General features: G+C 36.9%; 1 protein-coding gene across 1 annotated transcript in view; it reads right to left on the reverse strand.

Annotated features, from left to right (window-relative positions):
- GFRAL (GDNF family receptor alpha like) overlaps positions 1-22,898 on the reverse strand; it is a 66,956-nt gene extending 44,058 nt beyond the window's left edge. The window contains exons 1-5 of the mRNA XM_027524968.1: positions 22,683-22,898; positions 19,753-19,911; positions 7,275-7,331; positions 6,217-6,547; positions 62-312 (exon numbers count right to left, since the gene is read on the reverse strand). Coding sequence (XP_027380769.1) covers positions 62-312; positions 6,217-6,547; positions 7,275-7,331; positions 19,753-19,911; positions 22,683-22,863 — 979 coding nt within the window. The 5' untranslated portion in view covers positions 22,864-22,898. The remainder of the gene's footprint in view (positions 1-61; positions 313-6,216; positions 6,548-7,274; positions 7,332-19,752; positions 19,912-22,682) is intronic.
- Positions 22,899-23,654: the final 756 nt, after the last annotated feature.

Below are 23,654 nucleotides of genomic sequence, written 5' to 3' on the forward strand. Positions count from 1 at the left end.
AAATCAATATATGTTACATTGCCTTCTCCATATGTGACATATATATATATATATAACTTACTGAAACATGATTTTCTGTGGAGCATATGCTGGAAAGTCTTGCACAAGGATTCTTCACTTTGGGTAATGGTCCTACAGGTGCACTGCCCTTGAAGGACGGTCCCAAGGGTACCAATGTAAGCCGCTTTGCAGTCATCACTTCCAGAGCAAGCGAGGTCTTGCTTGCTTAAGGTACCAATGCATGTCTCATCCTCATGGCACTTTCTCATCACATGCTGCCAGCACTTGGCCTGGAATATTCTATAGCGCCTCCTGGAAAGAGTCAGGAAATGGAATGAGTCTCTGAATATCATTAGTTCACACTAACATGTAGTGATATCTCACCTGACAAAGAAAGAAAGAAAGAAAGAAAGTGAAGTCACTCAGCCGCGTCCGACTCTGCGACTCCATGGACCATAGCCTACCAGGCTCCTCCATGCATGGGATTTTCCAGGCAAGAGTACTGGAGTGGGGTGCCATCTTCTCCAGGGGATCTTCCCAACCCAAGGATCCTGCATTGCAGGCAGATGCTTTACCCTCTGAGCCACCTGACATAAAACAAAATGCCTTCTGGGTGCTTCTAAACATAGCTGGAAACTAAGTTTGTATGTTCAAACATCCTAATAGAGAGTGTGGAAGAAAAATTAGAGAAATCTTGTGAATTATTTTCCTTTCGTGATGAAAGACAGAGGCTAAGTTTAGGATTCCCTGGATGACTCTTCCTTCCTTACTAATTTTATTTCAGTGGGTGATGATTTGCAGTACGAACTACTTGGGAGATTTATTAGCAATAATTTTTGAAGCAGAATGTGGTTTTGAGACTATATTTGACCATTACCTCCCACCAAGTGATCTCAGAAAAGACTCCTGACTTTTCATGAGAGTTCTCCCATAGGATGGGAGGTCTGTGCTCTTTCTCAATGTTTCTAAGCAGACTAATTAGAATTAACATTAATGCTCTGGGGTTCTCTGGCAGCATGAGCTAATTTAAAGCAAAACATGAGTTTATTTGATGGGCTGAGATAATCTGCTAGAACCACATCCATTCATAACTTTTCTGACTACATATTTCATTCCTGCTGTCTTAATCTTGAATAGAAGTCTGGATAATGTACAATAATTTCATATTTGGAACTTTCACAGTAAGAAGATATCTACTCAGTGGAACCAAAGATATTAATCTTTGTCTTTAATATTTATCACCTATAATTATTTTTCCTTTTCTTGAATAAATCACTATAAAATATGCATGCAAAGCCTCTGAGTATATGTCATTTGTCCTGACTTTACTTGCTTTCATGATGTTCAGTTCAGTTGCTCAGTCATGTCCGACTCTTTGCGACTCCATGAATCGCAGCACGCCAGGCCTCCCTGTCCATCACCATCTCCCAGAGTTCACTCAAACTCATGTCCATTGAGTCAGTGATGCCATCCAGCCATCTCATCCTCTGTCGTCCCCTTCTCCTCCTGCCCCCAATCCCTCGCAGCATTAGGGTCTTTTCCAAAGAGTCAACTCTTCGCATGAGGTGGCCAAAGTATTGGAGTTTCAGATTTAGCATCAGTCCTTCCAGACTGGTTGGATCTCCTTGCAGTCCAAGGGACTCTCAAGAGTCTTCTCCAACACCACAGTTCAAAAGCATCAATTCTTCCACGCTCAGCTTTCTTCACAGTCCAACTCTCACATCCATACATGACCACTGGATGTTACTCTGCTTAAATCCATAAATCGCATCATTTTCAATAATCCTGTATTTTAAGTCATCTTAAAGGAATCAGCTTTTAAATACAATGGTAAAATTAATAATATTTACATTTATATTTAAGAAAATATTGCAAATACTTGAGCATATAATTCTGAATCCAGAAGAACAAGTATGTTCCTTTAATGCAATTAAGAATTGTATATAAAATGCCATCTAAATGTAAGCACTGGAAGTATTGATTGTCATTTATGAGGTTGACAGGTGCCATTTATTCTTTCTTAAATGTATGTTTTATAAAGTTTAAGTTACATTATTTATGTCTTCATAAAAGTTAATTCATTCAAAAATGTTTTGAAATTTTGAAAAACTGACTGAAGGATATTTAATTAAAAATAAAAATATAATAAAACCTTTTTGGTTTACTCATAAATACGACAAATTTTTTATATTATAGGAATTGTGCTTTATGTTTTAAATGCTTTGATGTGTAACTGTTTCATTATCCTTATTTTCTAGATATTCTTCAGTTTCTTATTCTGGTTTTTTATTTGAAACATTAACTATCTAAGAGAGTAATTTTTAAAATAGTGTTGATCATTTGTTTTAGTTTTGCTATAAATTTCTCGTTACATCGTAAGCCATAAGAGAATGTGGTCTGTGTGATTTCTGCATATAGAATGTATTACATTTACTTTTATGGCCTAATATATATCAAACTTTGTGAATATTCTCTGGCACTTAAACATGTTTATGGTGAAGTTTTGTTTCTAAAAAAGTAGGTAACATTTCTTCCAAGCAAACATTTTTTTCACTACTTTCTGGAGCTTATACATATGAAAAAACATAATTTCCTATAAATCCCTAAACACTTATAATTGACAAAATATAATCTCACTTTCCAGTGTATATATCTGTATTGAGCAAAATTAATTGAAAAAAATAGTATTTATATCACCTTCTTTGGCCTTTTCAAATAGAGGAGTTTTAAGACCTGTCACAAATTGAGGATTCTTGTACAGGGACATAAGTTGTATTTTAAAACCTAACCGTTCTGCTTTGCTCCAGATATAAGCACTTTTGCAGGAAAGATATATGATAAAGTCTTAACACTCTCACTGAAGAAGTTGTTTTTCATTGGGAGTTTTTTTTTCCATCTGAATTACATTAACGATAATTTAATAAAAATACTGGAAATCTCCCTAAGGCAAAATCTGCTTGAGCAAATGACAGAATTTGTCTTTTCATCTTGACAACTAATATTGTGTAATATTTCCATCTCCTCTATAAAGTATTCATTAAGAGACTATTTGCACACGGTGAAAAGAAATAGAAGATACACAGTCCTTAATCCCTGAATTAATATATAAAAGATAGAAATCATATAAAAAGAGACATGTATCTGTATATTAAAGCATTATACACATTAAGTACAAGACACTTTAAAATGGAGGGAAATGAGGTGACATTTTAAAAATTAATTTATTTTAATCGGAAGCTAATTACTTTACAATATTGTAGTGGTTTTTGCCATACATTGACATGAATCAACCAGGGGTGTACATGTGTCCATCATGTTCTAGACCCTGCACTACACACTTTGGAGAGGTCATGAAATCCAGGATTCCTTGTAGAGGAAAAGTATCAACTCTGTACCAGTTAATCTGAGAAAGTGTTGATGCCAAGGTGAGGTGCATGCAAGAGTGTATGTTTCAGAATCCATCACAGAGCTTCTCAAAGGTCTATAGCAGCAGACTCCATCACTCTCATTAAAATATTTTATTTTATAGGGAAGCTCAGTTAAGTCATGCTTAGAAAATTGAGTACAAATCACTCCAAGGTAATAAGGTAGAATATTCAGTGCCTTGGCACTGGAATCAGGTAAAGCTGGGTACCCACCATGGAGACATCTGGCATTTTTACATGGATTACTTAAAAAAAAAAAGTGTTCCCTAGCTGGTTAAAATGTTATTTGGTTTCACTGTTAGTGTAGATAGATGTATGATAGATAGTAATATTCTATGAGAATATTAGTGTAAGCAAACATTTTTAACATTTTTCTTGATTGTATGTGATACCATTATTTTATTACACCTAAAATCACTTTTTGGAAATTAAGTTATTGTTTTCATTAAATGCATTTTATTTATTTATTTATTTTTTTGTCATTGAGCTTAAGACTAATTCCAAACACATTAGGGGAATTAAAAGGTGCAAAAAGTCTGCATCTTTGAATCAATGAAATACAATAGTTCACTTAATAAGAATTTTTGAGCTTTAAATTAGTTTGAAAAATGTAAACTGCATTATAAAAATAGTTTTTGCTATTAATTTTAGTATTATCTGAAGAGAAATAATTAGTAAACTTTAACTGATAAACATCTATAGGAAAAGATCCTCAAACAAAACTTTCTTAAGAATTTTGGCATTCTCTATGGTAAGTTGAAGGAAAAAAAAAAAACAAACATTTTGCTGAGATCTTCACCCTTTATCTTATAGAATGTGCATTATGAGGAAGTAGTTGTCTTTTTTGACAAATATTTGCAAGACCTGGAGTTACTTTGCAAGCTGGAATGACTGACAGTGAAGTTGTGAGGAGAGTTAAAGTTGAAGGAAAGCACTTTACCAAGAACCAGCCCTTTAGGAAATGATGTCATTAAATCTCGTTTTTCACTGGTTCAAGCTGGTGACCAAAGTGACAAATTCCTCCTTGAGCTGTCACACCGAGCCCCTCCTCCACACTAAATGTTTACTTTGATCTTTGAATGAATTCACTATATATGGAGTTTTATTCATTTGAAGACAATTAAACAATACTGTCCCTGATAGGAAGTACTGGGCAAGCAAAGGAGTATAAATTATCTTGGGATGATTATCCTGGGAAGCAGAAGATTCATCCCATAATTATACAGCTGAATGATGGTTTTTAAAGGAAGCTCCTTTAACGTGGTAACACCAATGTTACAGATAGTTTTGATTTTATTCTTTCCTCCATCTTCTTACTCATTTCCAAAGAGGTCCACTTCACTGTGGCTTTCTTACCACACCAAACATCAATTTGCCTTGAATTTTTAAGGAAATGTGTTTATCGAAGACCGCAGTGAGGAAAAGAGAAAGTCAGGGTGTTGGATTCAATTTATGATTCCCAGGAGGAGTTACCTGCAAAGGTAAAGTCTAGCTTTCACTAGCAGCCGGAGTGGAAATTTTAATAAGTTGGGCAGATCATTCACACCTCTGCTCAAAATCCCTCAACATCGCTCTGCTTTCTCAGAGTAAATCCTATCTCCTGTTCCTCTCCGCCTTGTACACACTCTCCTCCTTGCATGAGAGCCTGCCACGTTCATTTTTTCCCCGGCGCTGGCTCATCCTTTTGTCTGGGATCTCTTATTTCTGAAACTCACTGAGAGAAGCTCATTTTCTCGCTTCTTCAGCTCCCGTAAAATGTCTCTCCTGGGGCCATCCCACTGACACTGCAATTCTTTTATTCTTTCTGCCTTTCACACTCCCCTTATTACACATGCATATGTGTGCGCTTGTGAATCTCCAGAGTACTCATCATCATACAATATAAGACTGTTAGTCACTCAGCTGTGTCCAACTCTTTGTGACCCCATTAATTTCCCACCAGGCTCCTCTGTCCATGGAATGCTCCAGGCAAGAAAACTAGAGTGGGTAGCCATTCTCTTCTCCAGAGCAGCTCCCTGACCCAAGGATTGAACTGAGATCTCCTGCGTTGCAGGCACATTCTTTACCATCTTAGGCACCAGGGAAGCCCATTTACAACTGCGTGAAAAATACACACTTTTCCTATTTATTTTCTATCTACACCTACTGAATACATTCCACAGGGCAAGCATTTTGTATCTTGTAACCAGATGCGTAAAATAGTACTAGATGGCTGGTAATTGCTTTTTGAATAAACAAGTAAATGACTAACATTACTGCCCTGAGAATCCAGGGTGAGAGGTTGGGAAGAGGGGAAGGGGTGCATTACTGACCTTACGACACATGTGTGCGAGGGAATCCGAACTTTAGCTCCTCCCTCAACTCCATCCCAAAACACAAAAGATTTATTGTGGAGTTTGAAGAGTCACCTCATCAGAATCCCGAGAGGTTATCAGCCTTATATAATCATACCCCCAAAGCCAATAATAAAACTGACACATAAACCAGGTCTATTAAGCAATTCATGAGTCTCACTTGAATCTGTAATTTTATTAATAATGCTATTTCATGATTACCCAATCCTGACATAATGATTTTTTTTTTCAATTTCCAAAACATATTATGCATTTGAGTCTCCAAAAGAATACTACACATGTCCCAGAGATTCAAAACTACAAATTCTGTGGCTTTGTTTACGTCATGTTGGATGATGGTGGGAACTCTAGCTAATGGAATGAGATCAAGTGTTGGGGCTGAAGTGTAACAAATAAGGTGCCAAATCAGAAAGCAGGGTACACGTGTTTTTACTCACCTGCATAATTCATCATCTTGGCAGCTGTGAATTACATCGAGGCAGGTGGGGGTTGGAACTCTGTTCACTGCACATGGCCTGCTGTGGAGTGCTTCTCTGGACTGTTGACAAGGCTCATCAGCGGGAGCACAGTCACAGAAAGCCAACATCTGGGCAATGTTAAACGGCATATTTTGATAGAAGAAGCGGATGGCTGCTTGGCAGTGTTTCACATCACACAGCTTTCCATCCGCTGAGCAAGCTTTCAGGTAAAGGGCCAGCTGGGCATTGCAGAGTGCATCCCCAATGCAAACCTCTGCCACTTCCAGGCAGGACTGAACCCCTCTGCCTCCTAGAAGGAAGGGTATGTCCAGGTTGTGGAAAAGTAAACAGAGAGCTGTGCATACAGAATCTGCATAACACCACGAGAAATCCGTGAGCAAAATACAACAATGTGCCCATACATTGCTTTTGGCAAGTAGTCCTATTTATTTTGTTTACTTTTTTTTCAGAGTTGGAATAAACTTACTGGTCCTGAGCAGTGGGTTACTTGAACCATCTTTCATCTACACTGGACATGTATTATGATCCAGAAGTGGTGGGGAGTGTATAGGACCAAAACTGAACTGCGGGAAAAAATCCTTGAGCCCAAGTTTATCACATGCAAACAATACATCTTTAGAAATTGGATTTGAATCTAGCTGATGGTGTGTTCAGTGGCTCAAATCAAAATGATCCTTGTTCTACTGAACTTTTTATTTGAAGGAGAAATAGTGACTAACGTTTCCATGTAGCTATTCCCACGTGTAAAAATGTTCACATTTTGGATCTAGTCTTTGTTTTTAATTGTAAGTATTTCTCCCCATAACTGTAAATAAATGATAGATAAGCAAAACAGATGCTTTGAAATATTAGTGGAAGAAATGCAATGATTTGTTGCATTTTCTAGTGTTAGAACAATTAAAGTTCACATGACTCTTTTTGTAATGACATATCTTGAAGAAGCCTAGTAACTACATTTTAAGTTATATTGTCCAGTATTCACAATGCAAATCAAAATGACTATTTATAAACATTACCGTGATAGGAAAGAGTAGTTAGATTCCACTTGTATTTATTATCCTCTTTTATGTTATCTAGAAGGAAAAGAAAGAGACTATTTTATTAGTGAACAATTTTCTAAATTTAATAGGAGAATGTAGACAACATTTGTCAATGTGTACTCCGATAAAAATACATATAAGCTCATGTAACCCTTATTTAACCTTGGTACACAGAATTAGTGAGGTACAGATGAAGAAAAATAAACCACTGTAACATCATTCAAGTCAGTTAAACAGCTCTGCTCTGAGTATTCAGTTACTGGAAAATTTAAACAAATGCTAATGACTAGGCCATGTGCAGAGAAGTAAACAGAGAGTCTGTCTGGGGAGAAAGAACAGAAGAAATATTGTCTGAACCAAAAAAGCTCTCCCCAGTAAGGTCTTAATTAGATTGAAAGGCAATTTAAAGACTATTTCCACCTCTGACTATCTTAGCTTCCCAGAGTTTTTAGGAATTATAGAATTGGAGAGGTTGATGACCATCTAATTCTAAAAATCTTTCATTCAGGAAGCATTGGTCAAGTTCGCACTATGTACCAGGTGCCATATTGAAGACAAATTTTCAGTTCCTGTTGTCAAGACTTATATAGGAAATGGAGACATAAAAATGATATCAAAATAAAATAGAAGTAACAGACATAGGCATAAAGTGATAGGGGAAGACTATGATCAGATTTTTATTTTAAAATGAAAATTCATTCTTTGCTGCTGGCTGTTGATTAAGATATTGGCTTCCATTACAGGTTATTGATCAGGAGATTGATTTCTGCTATGGCATGTGTCTCTTGATTCAACTTGTCCCGACTTGAGCTGTCTGTCCAAGCTCCCTGCCTGCCCATCTATGCACATATATGATGGTACAATCATAAAACAATTCTTTTTACCCCCAAGGGTGTCAGACTTTCCAGACTCTTTGCCTTGTTCCATCTGTTCTCATCATACATGGTTTTCATATCTCTACTGGCTACGTCTCAGCTAAAGAATCACTGTCTCTTCAGGAACCCACCTTCCTATGCTTCAGAGAAGTTCCTTCTTCTGTTCCATATTGAATGAAATCCCAATAAGCAAATTTCTAAGAATCTCATAGCTTTTTTAACAGATACAAAAGTCTAGGCTAGCTAGACTTTCTATGATAGGTTAATAGCTGTGCTTTGGCACTGTTTAGTATGACTGTGCCACTGTTTGAAACATATTCAAGAAACTATCATTAAAATATAAATAAACACTGAATTCACTTATTGTTATGAACTAAATTTTGTTTGCTTCCAAGATTCATAAGTTGAAGCCCTAAATCCTGATATAACTGTATTGGGAGATGGTGTCTCTAGGGAAGTAATTAAGATGAAATGATGTCCTAAATGTAGGGCCCTGATCTGGTAGGATTAGTGTTCTCATAAAAAGAGACATTAGCAAATTTCCTCACTCTTCCCTGGCCACGTGTATACCCCATGGGGATGTCCTGTAAGGACCTGGCAAGAAACCAAGAAATTTGCAAGCCAGAAAGAGAGCGCTCACCAGAAACTGACCCTGCTGGACTTTGATCTGGAACTTCCAGTCTCCAGAATGATGAGGAAATAAATTTCTATTGTTCAAGCCATCCAACCTCTGGTATTTTACTAGCCCAAGTGGACTAATCCACTCAAAATACTAGCAATTCTTACAAAAACAATTATTTTATCATGAGGAAACAAATTCTATCTTGGATCCATATTATTTTATGTAATACGAGTAATGCACTGTAATAAATTGTTTGCACGTTAAATTCTAATTTCATATAGTGCACACATAGGTATATTCACATTTTTTTTCTGGAGAATATTTTAAACTGTAGCTTAATTGCTGAAAAGGAGCTAAAGAGCAGTATGTCATGGGAACACAGAGAAGCATGGGCCCACCAGAACTACATCTCTGTTGTATGATCATACATAGCAAATAAAGCACAGTGTGTATATATACCACATGTTTATCCATTCATCTGTTGATGGACATTTAGCTTTCTTACATGTCCTGGCTATTGTAAATGGTGTTGCAATGAACACTGGGGTGCATGTGTCTTTTTGAACTATGGTTTTCTCAGGGTATATGCCCAGAAGTGGGATTTTTGTCATATGGTAGCTCTATTTTTAGTTTCTTAAGGAGCCTCCATACTGTTCTTCATTGTGATTGTACATATATACAATGGAATATTACTCAGCCATTAAAAAAGATAAAAATTGGGCCATCTGTAGACATGTGGATGGACTAGAGTCTGTCATGTAGAGTGAAGTAAGATGGAAAGAGAAACAGAAATATTGTGTATTAACGCATATATGTGGACTCTAGAAAAATGATACAGATGAACCCATTTTTCAAGGTAGGAATAGAGACACAGACATAGAGAACAGCTATGTGGACATGGAGCATAGAGGGATAAACGGAGAGATTGGGATTGATGTGTGTGCATTGACATGTGTAAAATAGGTGGCTGGCGGGAAGCTGCTACTTAGCTTGGGGAGCTTAGCTTGGTGTTCTGTGGTGACCTAGATGGATGGGATGGGGTTGATAGGTGCGAGAGAGGTCCAAGAGGGAAGGGAGATACACAAACACACAAACACACACATGTGATTGATTTCATTGTACAGCAGAAACTAACACACCATTGTAAAGCAACTATACTGTAATTTAAAAACACAGTGTTCCCTCTTCTTGATCCACTAATATTGAAATATATGCAGACTCTGCTATCTTCTCACCCTTCTACTTCTCTAGTCCAAGAAACCATGCATTTCTATGTTGACCTCATCTACTGCCATGATACCATTTGCCATCCACCAGTGAATGACCTCCTGATTTATACCTGCTGCACAGATCTCATTTCTATGTGTCATGCAAAGCATTTTAGGCTACAGTTCCATACTGAGAACTGTCTATTTGATATCTCCACTTGGGTATCTAATAAACATTTCATACTTACCACATCCCAGACTGACTCCTGACCTCTCCTCTGTCCCACTCCCAAAACCTCTTCTTCCTACAGTTGTTCCATGTTAGTCAATGAAAATAATGGCAACCACATCCTTTCTAATTACTCAGGACAAAAGCCTTGGAATAAATATTGATTCTCTTTTGTTGTTGCAGCCCCATGTGATCCACTCATATCAAGCATACTAAGAATCTGACAGCTGTCCACACTGTTCCAAGACCCATCATCTTTTTGCTGCATCATTATATAAACTTCCTAATCAGTCTTCCTACTTGGGCATTTGCTTCTCTTCAGTCAATTGTCAACACAAAATCCAGAGTTTTCCTCTTAAAGATATATATCTCAGACCATGACACTACTCTGGCTCAAACCCCTCAATGGTTTCCTGGATCACTTAGAGTAAGAGCCAAAGATTTTGAAATGACCTACAAAGCCCTTCACCATCCTGGCCCTATTTTATTTCTGGTCTCATCTCCTGCATCTCATCCCCTGCTCTCTCATCTCTACCCCTAGTGTCATCTTTGCTCTTCGTCAAGACCATTCCCAGCTCACCTTGAGCTATTTCTGCTTCCCAAAGTTCTCTTTCCCCAAATACCCACATGACTCATCCCTTGCCTCTTTCTATCTTTACTCAAACATTAATTTCTTCAGAACGACTTCCTGGCCATCGTATTAAAATTACAAACCACCCACTCAGACTTCCTTTTTCCCCTATCTGTATTATTTTCCTCCTTAGCATTCATACTGTTTATTTTTACTTTTTAATTTAATTTATTTTTTATATTTTATTGGAGTACAGTTAATTTACAGTGTTGTATTTGTTTCAGGTGTACGGCAAAGTGATTCAGTTATACATTTACACATAGTCATTCTTTTCCAGGTTCTTCTTCCACATAGATTATTACAGAATTTTGGGTAGAGTTTCCTGTGCTACACAGTAGGTCCTTGTTGGTTACTTATTTTATATATAGTAGTGTGTGTTTATGTTAATCCCAAGCTCCTAATTTATGGCCCCATCCCACCATATTTCCCCTTTGGTAGTACTCATTCTGTCATACCATTTAAAATATACCCTCCAAATCTTTATCTTCTTAATAGGCTCTTACTGATGCTTTTGAACTGTGGTGTTGGAGAAGACTCTTGAGAGTCCCAAGGAGATCCAACCAGTCCATCCTAAAGATCAGTCCTGGGTGTTCATTGGAAGGACTGATGTTGAAGCTAAAACTCCAGTACTGTGGCCATCTGATGGGAAGAGCTGACTCATTTGAAAAGACCCTGATGCTGGGAAAGATTGAGGGCAGGAGGAGAAGGGGACGACAGAGGATGAGATGGTTGGATGGCATCACCGACTTGATGGACATGAGTTTGGGTGGGCTCTGGGAGTTGGTGATGGACAGGGAGGCCTGGTGTGCTACAGTCCATGGGGTTGCAAAGAGTCAGACATGACTGAGCGACTGAACTAAACTGAACTGAACAGCCTGCTACTAAGATCCCCGCTTTGGTGATCTTGGTCCTCACTTCCGCAACCGCTGGTCTTTATCCAGCAGTGCCCCATCCAAAGGAAGTTGCCACACCCAGGGGGACAGACTTTTCCAGGGGACAGCTCCTAGGAAGGAGGACTAGTCCATTTGAGGGGCTCAAAGAGGCAGTATCTCTAAAGGGCCATTCCAGGGCTAAACTTCTTGTGGAGTCAACTCAGTTTGCTGTAGTCATTGCCTTGCATTTCAATTTGCCCCACCTCCTAATCCTGCTTTTCCCACTTCATCCTAGATTTTGTTCCTGAGCCCCCAGCCTAATACTATTTTGTATGCAAACTTCTGTCTCAATGTCTGTTTCCAAAGAAACTAAATGAGACACTCCTCAGTTAAGAATATAAGGTCCTAGAGAACAATGATTTGTGTGTGTGTGTGTGTGTGTGTGTGTGTGTGTGTGATTTTTGTTTACTTTGTTAACTGCTTTTTCCCCAGGTCTTAGAACACAGCCAAGGACATGGTAGGCACCAAAGAAATATCTGTTATATAAATAAATAATCATCCCTTACTATATTATCTATTTCTTTAATTTTTAAATCCCTTAAAAATAATACATTTTTAAAATAAAGGGCAGTGTTATTATTATTGCATTGTTTTTTTTAATCAACCAGACTTAGGACTTAGCACATTTTCACTGTCTTATAAGTACTTGTTCAATGAATGGATGAATAAAACACATTATTTTAAAACATTTTGGCATTTCCATCTTTCTTCATAATCCCTTTTAGACATAGTCATAGTAATATATATATTTTTTAAATGTTCACTTTCTGGGAGAAACACAGGCAGAAATGAGAGAGCTGGGACAGAAATTATTCTGTAGTCAGTTGGTACTTGTGATTATATTTAAGATTCTAAAATTCTTCCCTTACATACTGACCTGAAACAATGCCCAGGTTGAGTTCCTTTTCATTGTCTTCAATGAAGGATGGAACTGGATTTGTTTGAGCATCCTTTATGCAAATGTCTTCAGACAAGCTTTTCCAAATTTCAGTGCACTCTGCTTTCAAAGGGTCACTGCACTGACAATTCCATAAGATTGTTTCTTGCAGACCTTCTCTCAACACTGCACAGAGGTAGCTTCCATCAAGGGTCTTGCATTGTTCTGATTCCCTCCTGCAGGTTTTCTTGAAACTCTTATACAAAAGAGCACAATGTTCAGATTCCTGGCAGATACGTGCTGCCAGGATGCAGTCTCTCTTTTTTTCTGTTGTTAATGATGTCTCTTTCTCATGGAGCCACTCTGTGATGTTTGAGTGTGAAGCCAAATTTGAGGGCCGTGCTGATTCTTCTCTATTTTTAAAAATGACTAAAATTAAAGAAGGCTCATTTAGTTTAAATTTAAATAAGCTCATTTAAAACCCTCTTAATGTTTCCTAAAAAGTCCATAAGCATATTTTATAAATATTTGACTGTTTTTCAAAAACCACCAAAGACATTATTTCAAGAAAACTATTACAAATGACTTTTATTTTTTAAAAAATTGAAATAAAAATATTGCTTATTTATAGTTTATATAACAAAGCATAATGGTAATGCTCAATTTCTTTTGCTATTTCATCCTCATGATTTCCTTCTGTATTTTCATTACATTTGATGATGATTGGTAGAAATCATTGTAACTTACAATGCTTAGGAAAAGCTAAAGTGTTAATCTCTCTGTCATGTCTGACTCTACATGACCCCATGGACTGTAGCCCTTCAGGCTCCTCTGTCCATGGGGTTTTCCAAGCAAGAATACTGGAGTGGGTTGCCGTTTCCTTCTCCAGGAGATCTCAGCCCAGGGATTGAACCTGGGTCTCCCATATTATAGGCAAATTCTTTACTGTCTGAGCTACCATCCATTATTTCTCTTTGTATAACCTTTGTATATTTCTATTTCCTCCTAGAAATATACCTATACTGAAGTGTTTCTCCACAGTTTTCATTATTTCCCCTTTAAGAAGCCTTTTTTTTTTTTTAGACAGTGTTTTTCCTAATTCTCTTGCCCACTCATGAATTTTTAATTCCACAGATTTATTGTGTATCTATTCAGGGGCAGTATATATATCTGCACTTTATACATGTAAGAAGTTTTCTGCCCACCCCCAAGAACCAATTTCCACCCCTTGGAAGTTATATCCCTCACAGAGAATGTATGTTCTACTAGAGAATTCCAATAAATCCATAATTACATAAACTTTATAGGAAGCAGATAAAACCCACCTCAGTGTAAGAATCCTTACTTGCCCTAAGGTTTCAGTAGTATACCGTCTATCTCTAAAATGTCTCATCTCCCTCTGAGGTCCTTCTTATGTGGACCTCCACAATGAACACTTTCTTGCCCCGACAGTACATAGGGTCACACCGAGTTGGACACGACTGAAGCAACTTAGCACGCACACATGCATGCAAGTTCAAGATAATATAATCAACTTCATAATATGAAAATGTTTACTTAAAAACCACCAGGACGTTCTTAGAAGCACTGTTCAGAGTACAGCCTCTTTACTGCATGTGTTTTGAAACACACACTGCAGTAGAGTTTTACACATTTATCAAATAACAACTCACATGAATTGTAATTATTTAAGTGAGATTTCTCTGCTGGAACACAAACCATCTCTCCTACCCCTTTTAGACAGCATATGCAGACTTGCATGGATGGGATATATATGAATTAATGCCATCTGCACATAATTTGTTCCATTATATTGGTAATTATATATTTTGAAATAATTAATCTAGGCTAAATGAAATAATCAGGCTAAATGTCAATTTTACTTTGCTATGTTTTAAGGTAACCAAGAGCAGGGAGTCTCTTAATTGATCTTTATATCCCTCTTCCCGTGCTTAGTATCTACACCTATTAACTGAATAATTAGTATTTTATGAATGAATACATGATTTAGATGCTCAAAATATGTTTACAAATTAATTATATATTTATTGATAAGTTGCTAGATGTCAGGCATTGTGTTGAATATTTGTCATATTAAGAAAAAAAAGAAAAAATATAAAAACTGATTTGCTCAATAAGCTTATAATCTATAATAAAGACTAGAAAAGTACATGTCTGTTATATGTTGAGAAATATTTTGGGAATGCAAATGAGGGGAAGAGAGAGAAAGATCATATCCTGATGGAGTGATGATGAAAGAGTTGGTGGAAGATGCTGCAGTTGACATGACAAGATTTCAACTGTCACTTCCTTTTTCAATCTAAGCTGAATTATAAGCAAGCAGCTAATACTCTGTGTAAAGACCACAGTCAGAGCAGGTCTGTCATGAAGTGCATTTGTAAGATCATTCCGGTCTTCTGGGCAGGGTTTCTGTACCCCTGCCTTATCAATATTACCCCAGGGTAGCATTTATTAAGTATCTATTGTGGAAAAAATGGTTCAAAAATGGGGACTGATTTCAACTTAAGTGCTCTAAATTTGTATGTACCTATATTTTCGTATCTATATTTTGTTGCATCTTGGTCTGATAGAAATGGTTATTGAGATATAAATGAACTAGTCCTACCATCTTGAAACAAAAGTCAACAAATAATTTTAGTATTTCTATATGCTTTTGTTTCAGCCTACTTCAGTCTAAAACTAGAAAAGGCCTATTCATTAGGTAACTAATGTCATTTTATTCTTTATCTTATTTACTTCTGTGCATTTACTGTTGATTATTTTCTCTATGTCTTTCTCTGTCATTGGCTTGAAAATTCTTCCTGTGGGTTTTTTTTTTCTGTCTTTAAAATCTTCCTTATGATTTCTTCAACTAGGTCATGAAAGTATTATAAAAATACTTATATTCTCACTTCACATCTTTTTCTGGCCAGTCTTATCCTCCTGCATGCTTGTATCTGTTTCTTACAAACCACTGACTCACAAATCTTGCTTGTACTCAATGCAAGATGCATGTTTCCAAATGCCTGCCAAATGCCCTATCATTGCTTTTTCTAAACTATATATTCATCATGTGAAATGTAAAGCAAAGTGCTGACATTTCTAACACAAATGTGCCAAAGTGTGCCACCCCCATGGAAACTGCAAATATAATTCACCACTGTCGTCTTTCAGTCCTGTCTCCACATAGAGTGATACCCTTGTCCCAAGCCAGCAACTTGTATCACACATTTAATAACGTTCCCCACTCCTCATATCTGGTGGTAGCCAATTCCCACTGATTATGAGTCATAAGCATTTCTTAAGCGTCTCTTCTCCATGGAGTCCTCAGCACCAGTGCAGAAGTTTAGGCATGCGTCACATCTCTCCCAAATTATTCTGTTGGCTCTTATCCTTGGCCTGTATCTTACCCTGCCTCCATTCCATCCTTTAAACCACCCCCAGTGGAGTCCTGAAAAATACAGATTCCAGATTCTTCTGTTCAAAATGCATTAGTAGTTCCTCAAAAGTCTGATTTCTTTCCAGTATCATCTCCTGACTCCTCTGTTCTACAATCCAGCCTAATCAGGAATGTGTTTCTTCTCAATATCTCCTGCTTCATTCTGTTTCCTCCATCTGGAATATCATTTTATTTCATCTGCCCAAGAAGTCCAATTTACCCTAAAAGGCCCAAGTCTGTCATTTCTTCTTTGAAGGCTTCTGAGATACCATTCAAAAAAAAAAAAAATTCAGATGAAGTTGCTCAGTCATGTCTGACTCTTTGCAACCCCATGGACTGTAGCCTACCAGGCTCTTCCATCCATGGGATTTTCCAGGCAAAAATACTGGAGTGGATTGCCATTTCCTTTTCCAGGGGATCTTCCCAGCCCAGGGATAGAACCCAGGTCCCCTGCATTGCAGGCAGACGCTTTACCGTCTGAGCCACCAGGGAACCATTATTTCTTCTCTATAACCTCAAGTAAGTATCATCTCATGTTTATCACATTGTATAGGTGATATTTAGCAATTATCAGTTTAATTAAGAATTGACATCATATAAAATATATTTTATAATGCTATTGGAATTAGAGATGAATAACAAAGATATCTAAGGAATACTCAAATATTTGGAAACTAAAAAATGGTATTATGAATAACTTTTGAATCAAAAATGAAGTCAGCAGTAAAATAAGAAACTATTTTGAACTTAATAAAAATGAAAACACATTTTTATTTAATTTAAAATTAGAGAATGTAACTAAACACCACTTGGAAGGAAATTTATGTAATGAGATGTTTAAATAGGAAAAGAAATCTCAAATCAGTGATATAAGATTTCATCTTAAGAAACCAAGAGTGATGAGTCAAGTCAATAATTTCAAGTCAAATCAAATGCGACAACAACAAAATAATGTAGAACAAAACTGAGAGAGAAATTGAGAGTAAAAATAGAGAGAGAGAAATAAAGATAGAGACAAAAAGAGGAAGAAAAGGACATGAATTTCTGGTACCTAAACAAGAAAATGGGAGAAGGCAATGGCACCCCACTCCAGCACTCTTGCCTGGAAAATCCCATGGACAGAGGAGCCTGGTAGGCTGCAGTCCATGGGGTTGCTGAGGGTCGGACATGACTGAGCGACTTCACTTTCACTTTTCACTTTCCTGCATTGGAGAAGGAAATGGCAACCCACTCCAGCGTTCTTGCCTGGAGAATCCCAGGGACGGGGTAGCCTGGTGGGCTGCCATCTATGGGGTCGCACAGAGTCGGACACGACTGAAGCGACTTAGCAGCAGCAGCAAACAAGAAAATGACATCATCTTAACTCCTTCTAGATGTTTAAAGGACAATTTGGGAATATTAAGAACAACTTAGAGAGACAGAAACTACAATAAAGAGTAAAATGCAAACAAAAATAAAAACTCAACAGAAATCCAACAAATATCTTTCAAATTAAATTATTTAAAAGAAAAAAAAATGATAGGAATTACACAACTTGCTTTCAAGACATCTCATGAAACTGCAATAAATTAGACTGTGGAGCATTGGCAAAAGTATAAAATACATACATCACTGGGACAGATTGGAAAAACTGGGATGACAGCCACTAGTATACAGCCCAGTGATCTTTTGAGAAAACTGAAACTGAAACTATCTTCAACAAACGTGATGGAACAATTAGATATCCATATGGCAATAGAACATATCTGAGTGTTAACTTGCATCACTTATGAAAATTGACTGAAAACGTATCATACACCTAAAATGGAAAACCTAAGCCACATAATTTTGAAGCCACATAATATATTTCTTTGGCACATAAGCACATGAAAATATGGTCAACATTATTACTATTTAAGTATAAATTAAAATCCCAATGTGATACTATTAAACATGTTTTGAAATGTCAAAGAGAAAGCAAAACACAGAAATCAAGTCCTGGCCTGAATGTGGAGCAACCAGAACTTTCATACATTTATGGTTACTTCAAATTTGAAATATAGTGTGAAAGTTTCTTATAAAGTTAAACATACGCTTTATTATATGACCCAATAATTTTTTACTGAGGAGAAATAACATATTTGTACAAATATTGTGGGTGAATATTTACAGCAGGTTTATAATCTCTACAAATCTGGAAACAATGCCAGTGACTTTCAGTGGTGAATGGATAATCAATTCAAGGAATAACCATATAATGGGATACTACTCCTCAAAAAAGAGGACAATTTTTTGGTGAATCACAAATGGATAATTTTAAATAAAAGAAAACTGGCTCAAACACCTACATGTTATATAATTTCATTTATATGAAATTTTGGAAAAGGCAAAATGATGGAACAGGAAACTGTCTAGTAAGTTTACTATGAAAAATTGGAGAGGTTGGGCTATGTGACCATTTAAGACAGATGAGAGATAAACCTCTCTCTTATAAGTGGGGGAAGGGTGATTCTGAAAAAGAAAAGGTGAGAATTCTCTGATAGCAGGTGCATTCCTAACCACTTCTGGGGGAGTGTACATAGAGACATTGAGGATCTAGAAGCTGATGACTTTCCGATTACTGGATCCCATGCATCCCTTGGAAAATCTGCACATACTCTCAATTCATGAGCCGACTATTTTGAATACCACTACTTCACCATATGACATATTTCACCACATGACACCAGGACTTCCCTGATGGCTCACATGGTAAAGCCTCTGCCTACAATGCGGGAGACCCAGGTTCCATCCCTCTGTCAGGAAGGTTCCCTGCAGAAGGAAGTGGCAACCCACTCCAGTATTCTTGCCTGGAAAATCCCATGGACAGAGGAGCGTGGTAGGCAAAGAGTTGGACATGACTGAGCAACTTCACTTTACTTCATCATCAGGCCGACACCTGGAGTATGCAGTAAATAAATGCATATTAACTAATTAAATGTGCCTATGCAACGGCACGGAGAAGGCAATGGCACCCCACTCCAGTGCTTTTGCCTGGAAAATCCCATGGACGGAGGAGCCTGGTGGGCTGCAGTCCATAGGGTCGCGAAGAGTCAGACACGATTGAGCGACTTCACTTTCACTTTTCACTTTCATGCATTGGAGAAGGAAGTGGCAACCCACTCCAGTGTTCTTGCCTGGAGAATCCCAGGGATGCGGAAGCCTGGTGGGCTGCCGTGTGGGGTCGCACAGAGTCGGACATGACTGAAGCGACTTCGCAGCAGCATACAAAGGCAAGCACAATGCTAGGTAAGGGGTTACACTTTGATCTTTCTCAAGAGGTCTTGTTTCCTTTAGCAAGAAAAATGGTACCTTATTTATCTTTTATCATTTAAGTCTTGTACAAAGCCATAGTGAGCCTCACAAATAAAGGTACTGAATGAGTGAATGTATCATTCTAATAAATTATTATTGAATGAAGCTTGAAATTGTGGGTAGTGATTATAGAAATATGTCATATACTTACTGAGACCTACACTTGACAGAACCTTAAATTACATGAAGAACTAATCAAATCACCAGATTAAAAACAAAAGAATTCATCAAACTACATAGCTGTGCTTCTTTTTGGCATTGTACTTTCTTTTGCGTGACTGTAAGCATTTCATATAACAATGTATTACCTGATTCGTTGATGCATTTTTTCCCAAGCAATTTGTTAAAAGTGCAGTAAAGGTCATCAAAGCAGAGACAATCTTTAAATTGTAAATTGCTTTCCACTAAGGACTGGATACTTAGGCCACAGCTGGATGAATTCTTCATCTGGCAGGTGTTGCCTGGATTTCACAGTCAAACATATAACATTCTAGATGTTAATCTGAATAAAAGTTTTGAGTCCTCCTACCCAAACTATGTTAAACCTTTGGGTAGCACCTCCTACCCAAAGCTTTTAATATCTTGATTTTAGTAATTCATTATTAGAGTGAAATTATCTGGGGTTACTTACAGCATGTTCATGTAATTGACTTTTCAAGCAAAAAACAAAACAAAACAAAAATATTCCTACTGTTTTCACCCCCAGTATTTTCTTTCTAAAATAGACTAAAACTTTCTGTATTTTAAAAGAACTTTGTCCTCACATAGAATGTCAATTTGTGCTATAACTATGGTTGCCTTTAAAATGAGGCAACCAGAATACTCTCTAATTTTAGCTATTTTGTCTGTTTAGCAATTTTATTAGCTATTTGATCTTAATCTGCTATTTTATTTTATATGCCATTCCAAGATTATAGTAAGAGACATCCAAGTGGCTTTAAATTTATCATATAAAAAGACATGGTCCTGACACTTAGAAAGCACTCAGTAAATATTATTGCATCTTTTGTAATTACCAACATTTCATACTCTGCTTTAATATAGAAAGCCTTATTCATCTACCTATTTTCTTTTATTCATTATTCCTGAATAAAACTTTTTGAGTACATTGATTTGTATATTTGAGAATATTTCTATTTCAGCTTCATGCATGGTATAATTATGCAAGTCTTACCATTCACTATAAATTTGTATATTTATACAAATTTGCTATTTGTATACTAAATTCAATAAATGTGTTATAATTTATGATACAATGAATGCAATAGTTTAAGTTACCTTATAAAATATACCAAGGAGCTTCATTATCAAAACAAATAATAGACTTTTTTGTCAGTGTCCTTTATTATCATCTTAAAATTATTGTGCTATTAGAGAAAATTTGCCTTTGAAATTCTTTTCTTGAACTGTAATGAGAATGTTACTTTTAAACTGTGGTGTTGGAGAAGACTCTTGAGAGTCCCTTGGACTGCAAGGACATCCAACCAGTCAATCCTAAAGGAAATCAGTCCTGAATATTCATTGGAAGAACTGATGTTGAAGCTAAAACTCCAATACTTTGCCTACCTGATGCAAAGAGCTGACTCATTTGAAAAGACCCTGGTGCTGGGAAAGATTGAAGACAGGAGGAGAAGGGGACGACAGAGGATGAGATGGTTGGATGGCATCACCGACTCAATGGACATGGGTTTGAGCAAGCTCTGGGAGTTGGCGATGGACAGCGAAGCCTGGTGCGCTGCTGTCAACGGAGTCACAAAGAGTCGGACACGACTGAGCAACTGAACTGCCTGAATGAGAATGTTGAATAGCGATAGATAACTTTCTCTGGCATTTGAGCATCGCATGCACCCTGTTCAAGCGCATGGAAGAGAAGAAATCTCACTCCTTATCTATATCCTATGTAATTCCTTGAGATCTTGTGGCTGGACAGGAGCTCTGATAGTGGAGATTGTAAATTAAATTTTTACATTGTCAGAACTATAGATTGTTGCCTCTTAATCCAACACACTTCACCTTACATCTTCAGAAAGTAGACGGAGAACAGGCAGATAGACAAGGGTCCCAAGCAGTACAAAATTTATTCTTCTATGAAGTGGCTGGAGAAATAAAGTGAGCCATGAAAGAATATAGTTTTTATTTTTCACTTTGGATTTCTCTTACTGAATATGCCAAAATTTTATTGGGTTTTTATGGTATTATCACACTCATTATACAAGTTGATAAAACTTGTCATGTTATAAAAAGCTTTTTTTGAAATGTTCTGTCCTAATAGTATTGGGATATTATCCCCTACATAATCTCTTTATCTACCTTTAGTGAATGGAGTCTTACAATAATGCTCTCATTCAACATATATTCAGCTACTTGACATAGATAGGATTCTTTTTCCTTTTAAACAAATGACAGTGATTTTTTTAATCTTCACATTCTCTAACCCCTTGGGCCTCCCTTCACATGTTTGGAATGTAAGACAAATTAAAAATAAAAATATATTTTAATTTGCTCTTGACACAGTTGAAATGGAAGATAGTATATATGTTGAAAGAATATAAAACTCATGTTGCTGCTGCTGCTGCTAAGTCACTTCAGTTGTGTCCAACTCTGTGTGACCCCACGGATGGCAGCCCACCAGGCTCAAAACTCAGGTTACATACATGCAAATAATGTGTTTGATTTTCACAAACATCATAGTAACATATAAACAAAAAATTGTATTTGAAAAAATGTTGCCATGTTTATGAGAGGCATGTGTATAACTGTAACATTATACGTTGTAAAGTAAGTAAAAGAATAATCTGAAACCTTGCAAAAAGTTGCCTGCAGTGTCAGCGCATTAAGGTTCTGGAGTAATGGTGGTCCAGTGGTTAAGAATGTGCCTGCCGATGCTGGGGACACAGGTCCCCGGTCTGAGAAGATTCCACATGCCATGAGCAGCTAAGTCTGTGTACCACAATCACTGAAGCCCACTTGCCTAGAGCCCATGCTCTACAACAAGAAAATACCTGTGTGCAGCAATAAAGACCCAGCACAGCCAAAAATAGATAATTTTTAAAAAGAATATTCTTAAGTATCTAAATTCACTAATAAGTAAGTGAAGGTGAATCACTTGATACCAAGTTTAAGTAAGATGTTTAGAGAAAAACTTAGTTTCTAAGGCAGTGCAAAAAAATGACCAATTCCTATTTTTTACGTCAGTAAATAGAAGGTATTTGAGTGCATTTTAAACAACTTGTTTTACCTGACACATTGCAGGCATCTTCCATTATTCTCCAGGCATGTTTACAACCGTCGGCATCACTTAGGCAGAGCTCTCTTAAATATGTGCAATCTGTGGTTTGGGAAGCGGACTTGTTCAAGCATAGACCCACAGCTTGAATAACAACAATAAGAGGACAACAGAAATAGCAATATGACAACATGGTAGTTATTTACTTCAAGCCTAAGTTATTAATGATCAAGACCAGAATTCTGACAATGGAAATGTGATTAAGTCATTAAAAAAACGAGAATGAATCTTAACCTCCCCTCCAGCTATAGATTTGTTTCTTTTATATAAGATTCTTAAACAAAGCATATGTATTTGCCCTCTTTTTTTATTTCTGCCTATTTATTTCTCAATTCATAATTTATTGTTATGACTATTGCTCCATTGAAACTGTTCTGAAAAATGCCCCCAAATAATCTCCATAACATGAACTTAATAGTTTAAAGACTTCATCTTGCCTGCTTTTATCGTTGGGAATTTTGTGTCACTTTGTTCTTGAAACGTTTTTCTTTTGGCAACCCTCCCTTCTAATCCTCTTGATACTTTTTCATTTGATATTTTCTGCTCATGGCTTTCTTCCCAGAATCCTCTTACTTTTCTGTTAAAGTGTATTTGTAGCTTAGGTTCTGTCCTCAGACTTTTCTCATTCTCATTTTACATACTCTTTGTGGACAACTCCATGTACTTATGGTTTTAACTAAAATCTCAAGATTGATGATTCTCAGATATCTAATGCAATCTTGTTATTTTCCAATATTTTAGTTACAGATGGCTGTTTCCTCCACCTAAATGTTCCAGACACACTTCCATATAGTATTATCATCAATATTGTCCTCCTCATCTGTTGGATCACCTGTTTCATCAGCAATTCCACCATCCGCAATGGCACCCATACTAGGAAGCTTGGGTTCACGATAGGTTCCTTTTCTAGCCTCAATTTCACTC

Source organism: Bos indicus x Bos taurus, chromosome 23, assembly GCF_003369695.1.
Source record: "Bos indicus x Bos taurus breed Angus x Brahman F1 hybrid chromosome 23, Bos_hybrid_MaternalHap_v2.0, whole genome shotgun sequence".
Classification (NCBI taxonomy): domain Eukaryota; kingdom Metazoa; phylum Chordata; class Mammalia; order Artiodactyla; family Bovidae; genus Bos; species Bos indicus x Bos taurus.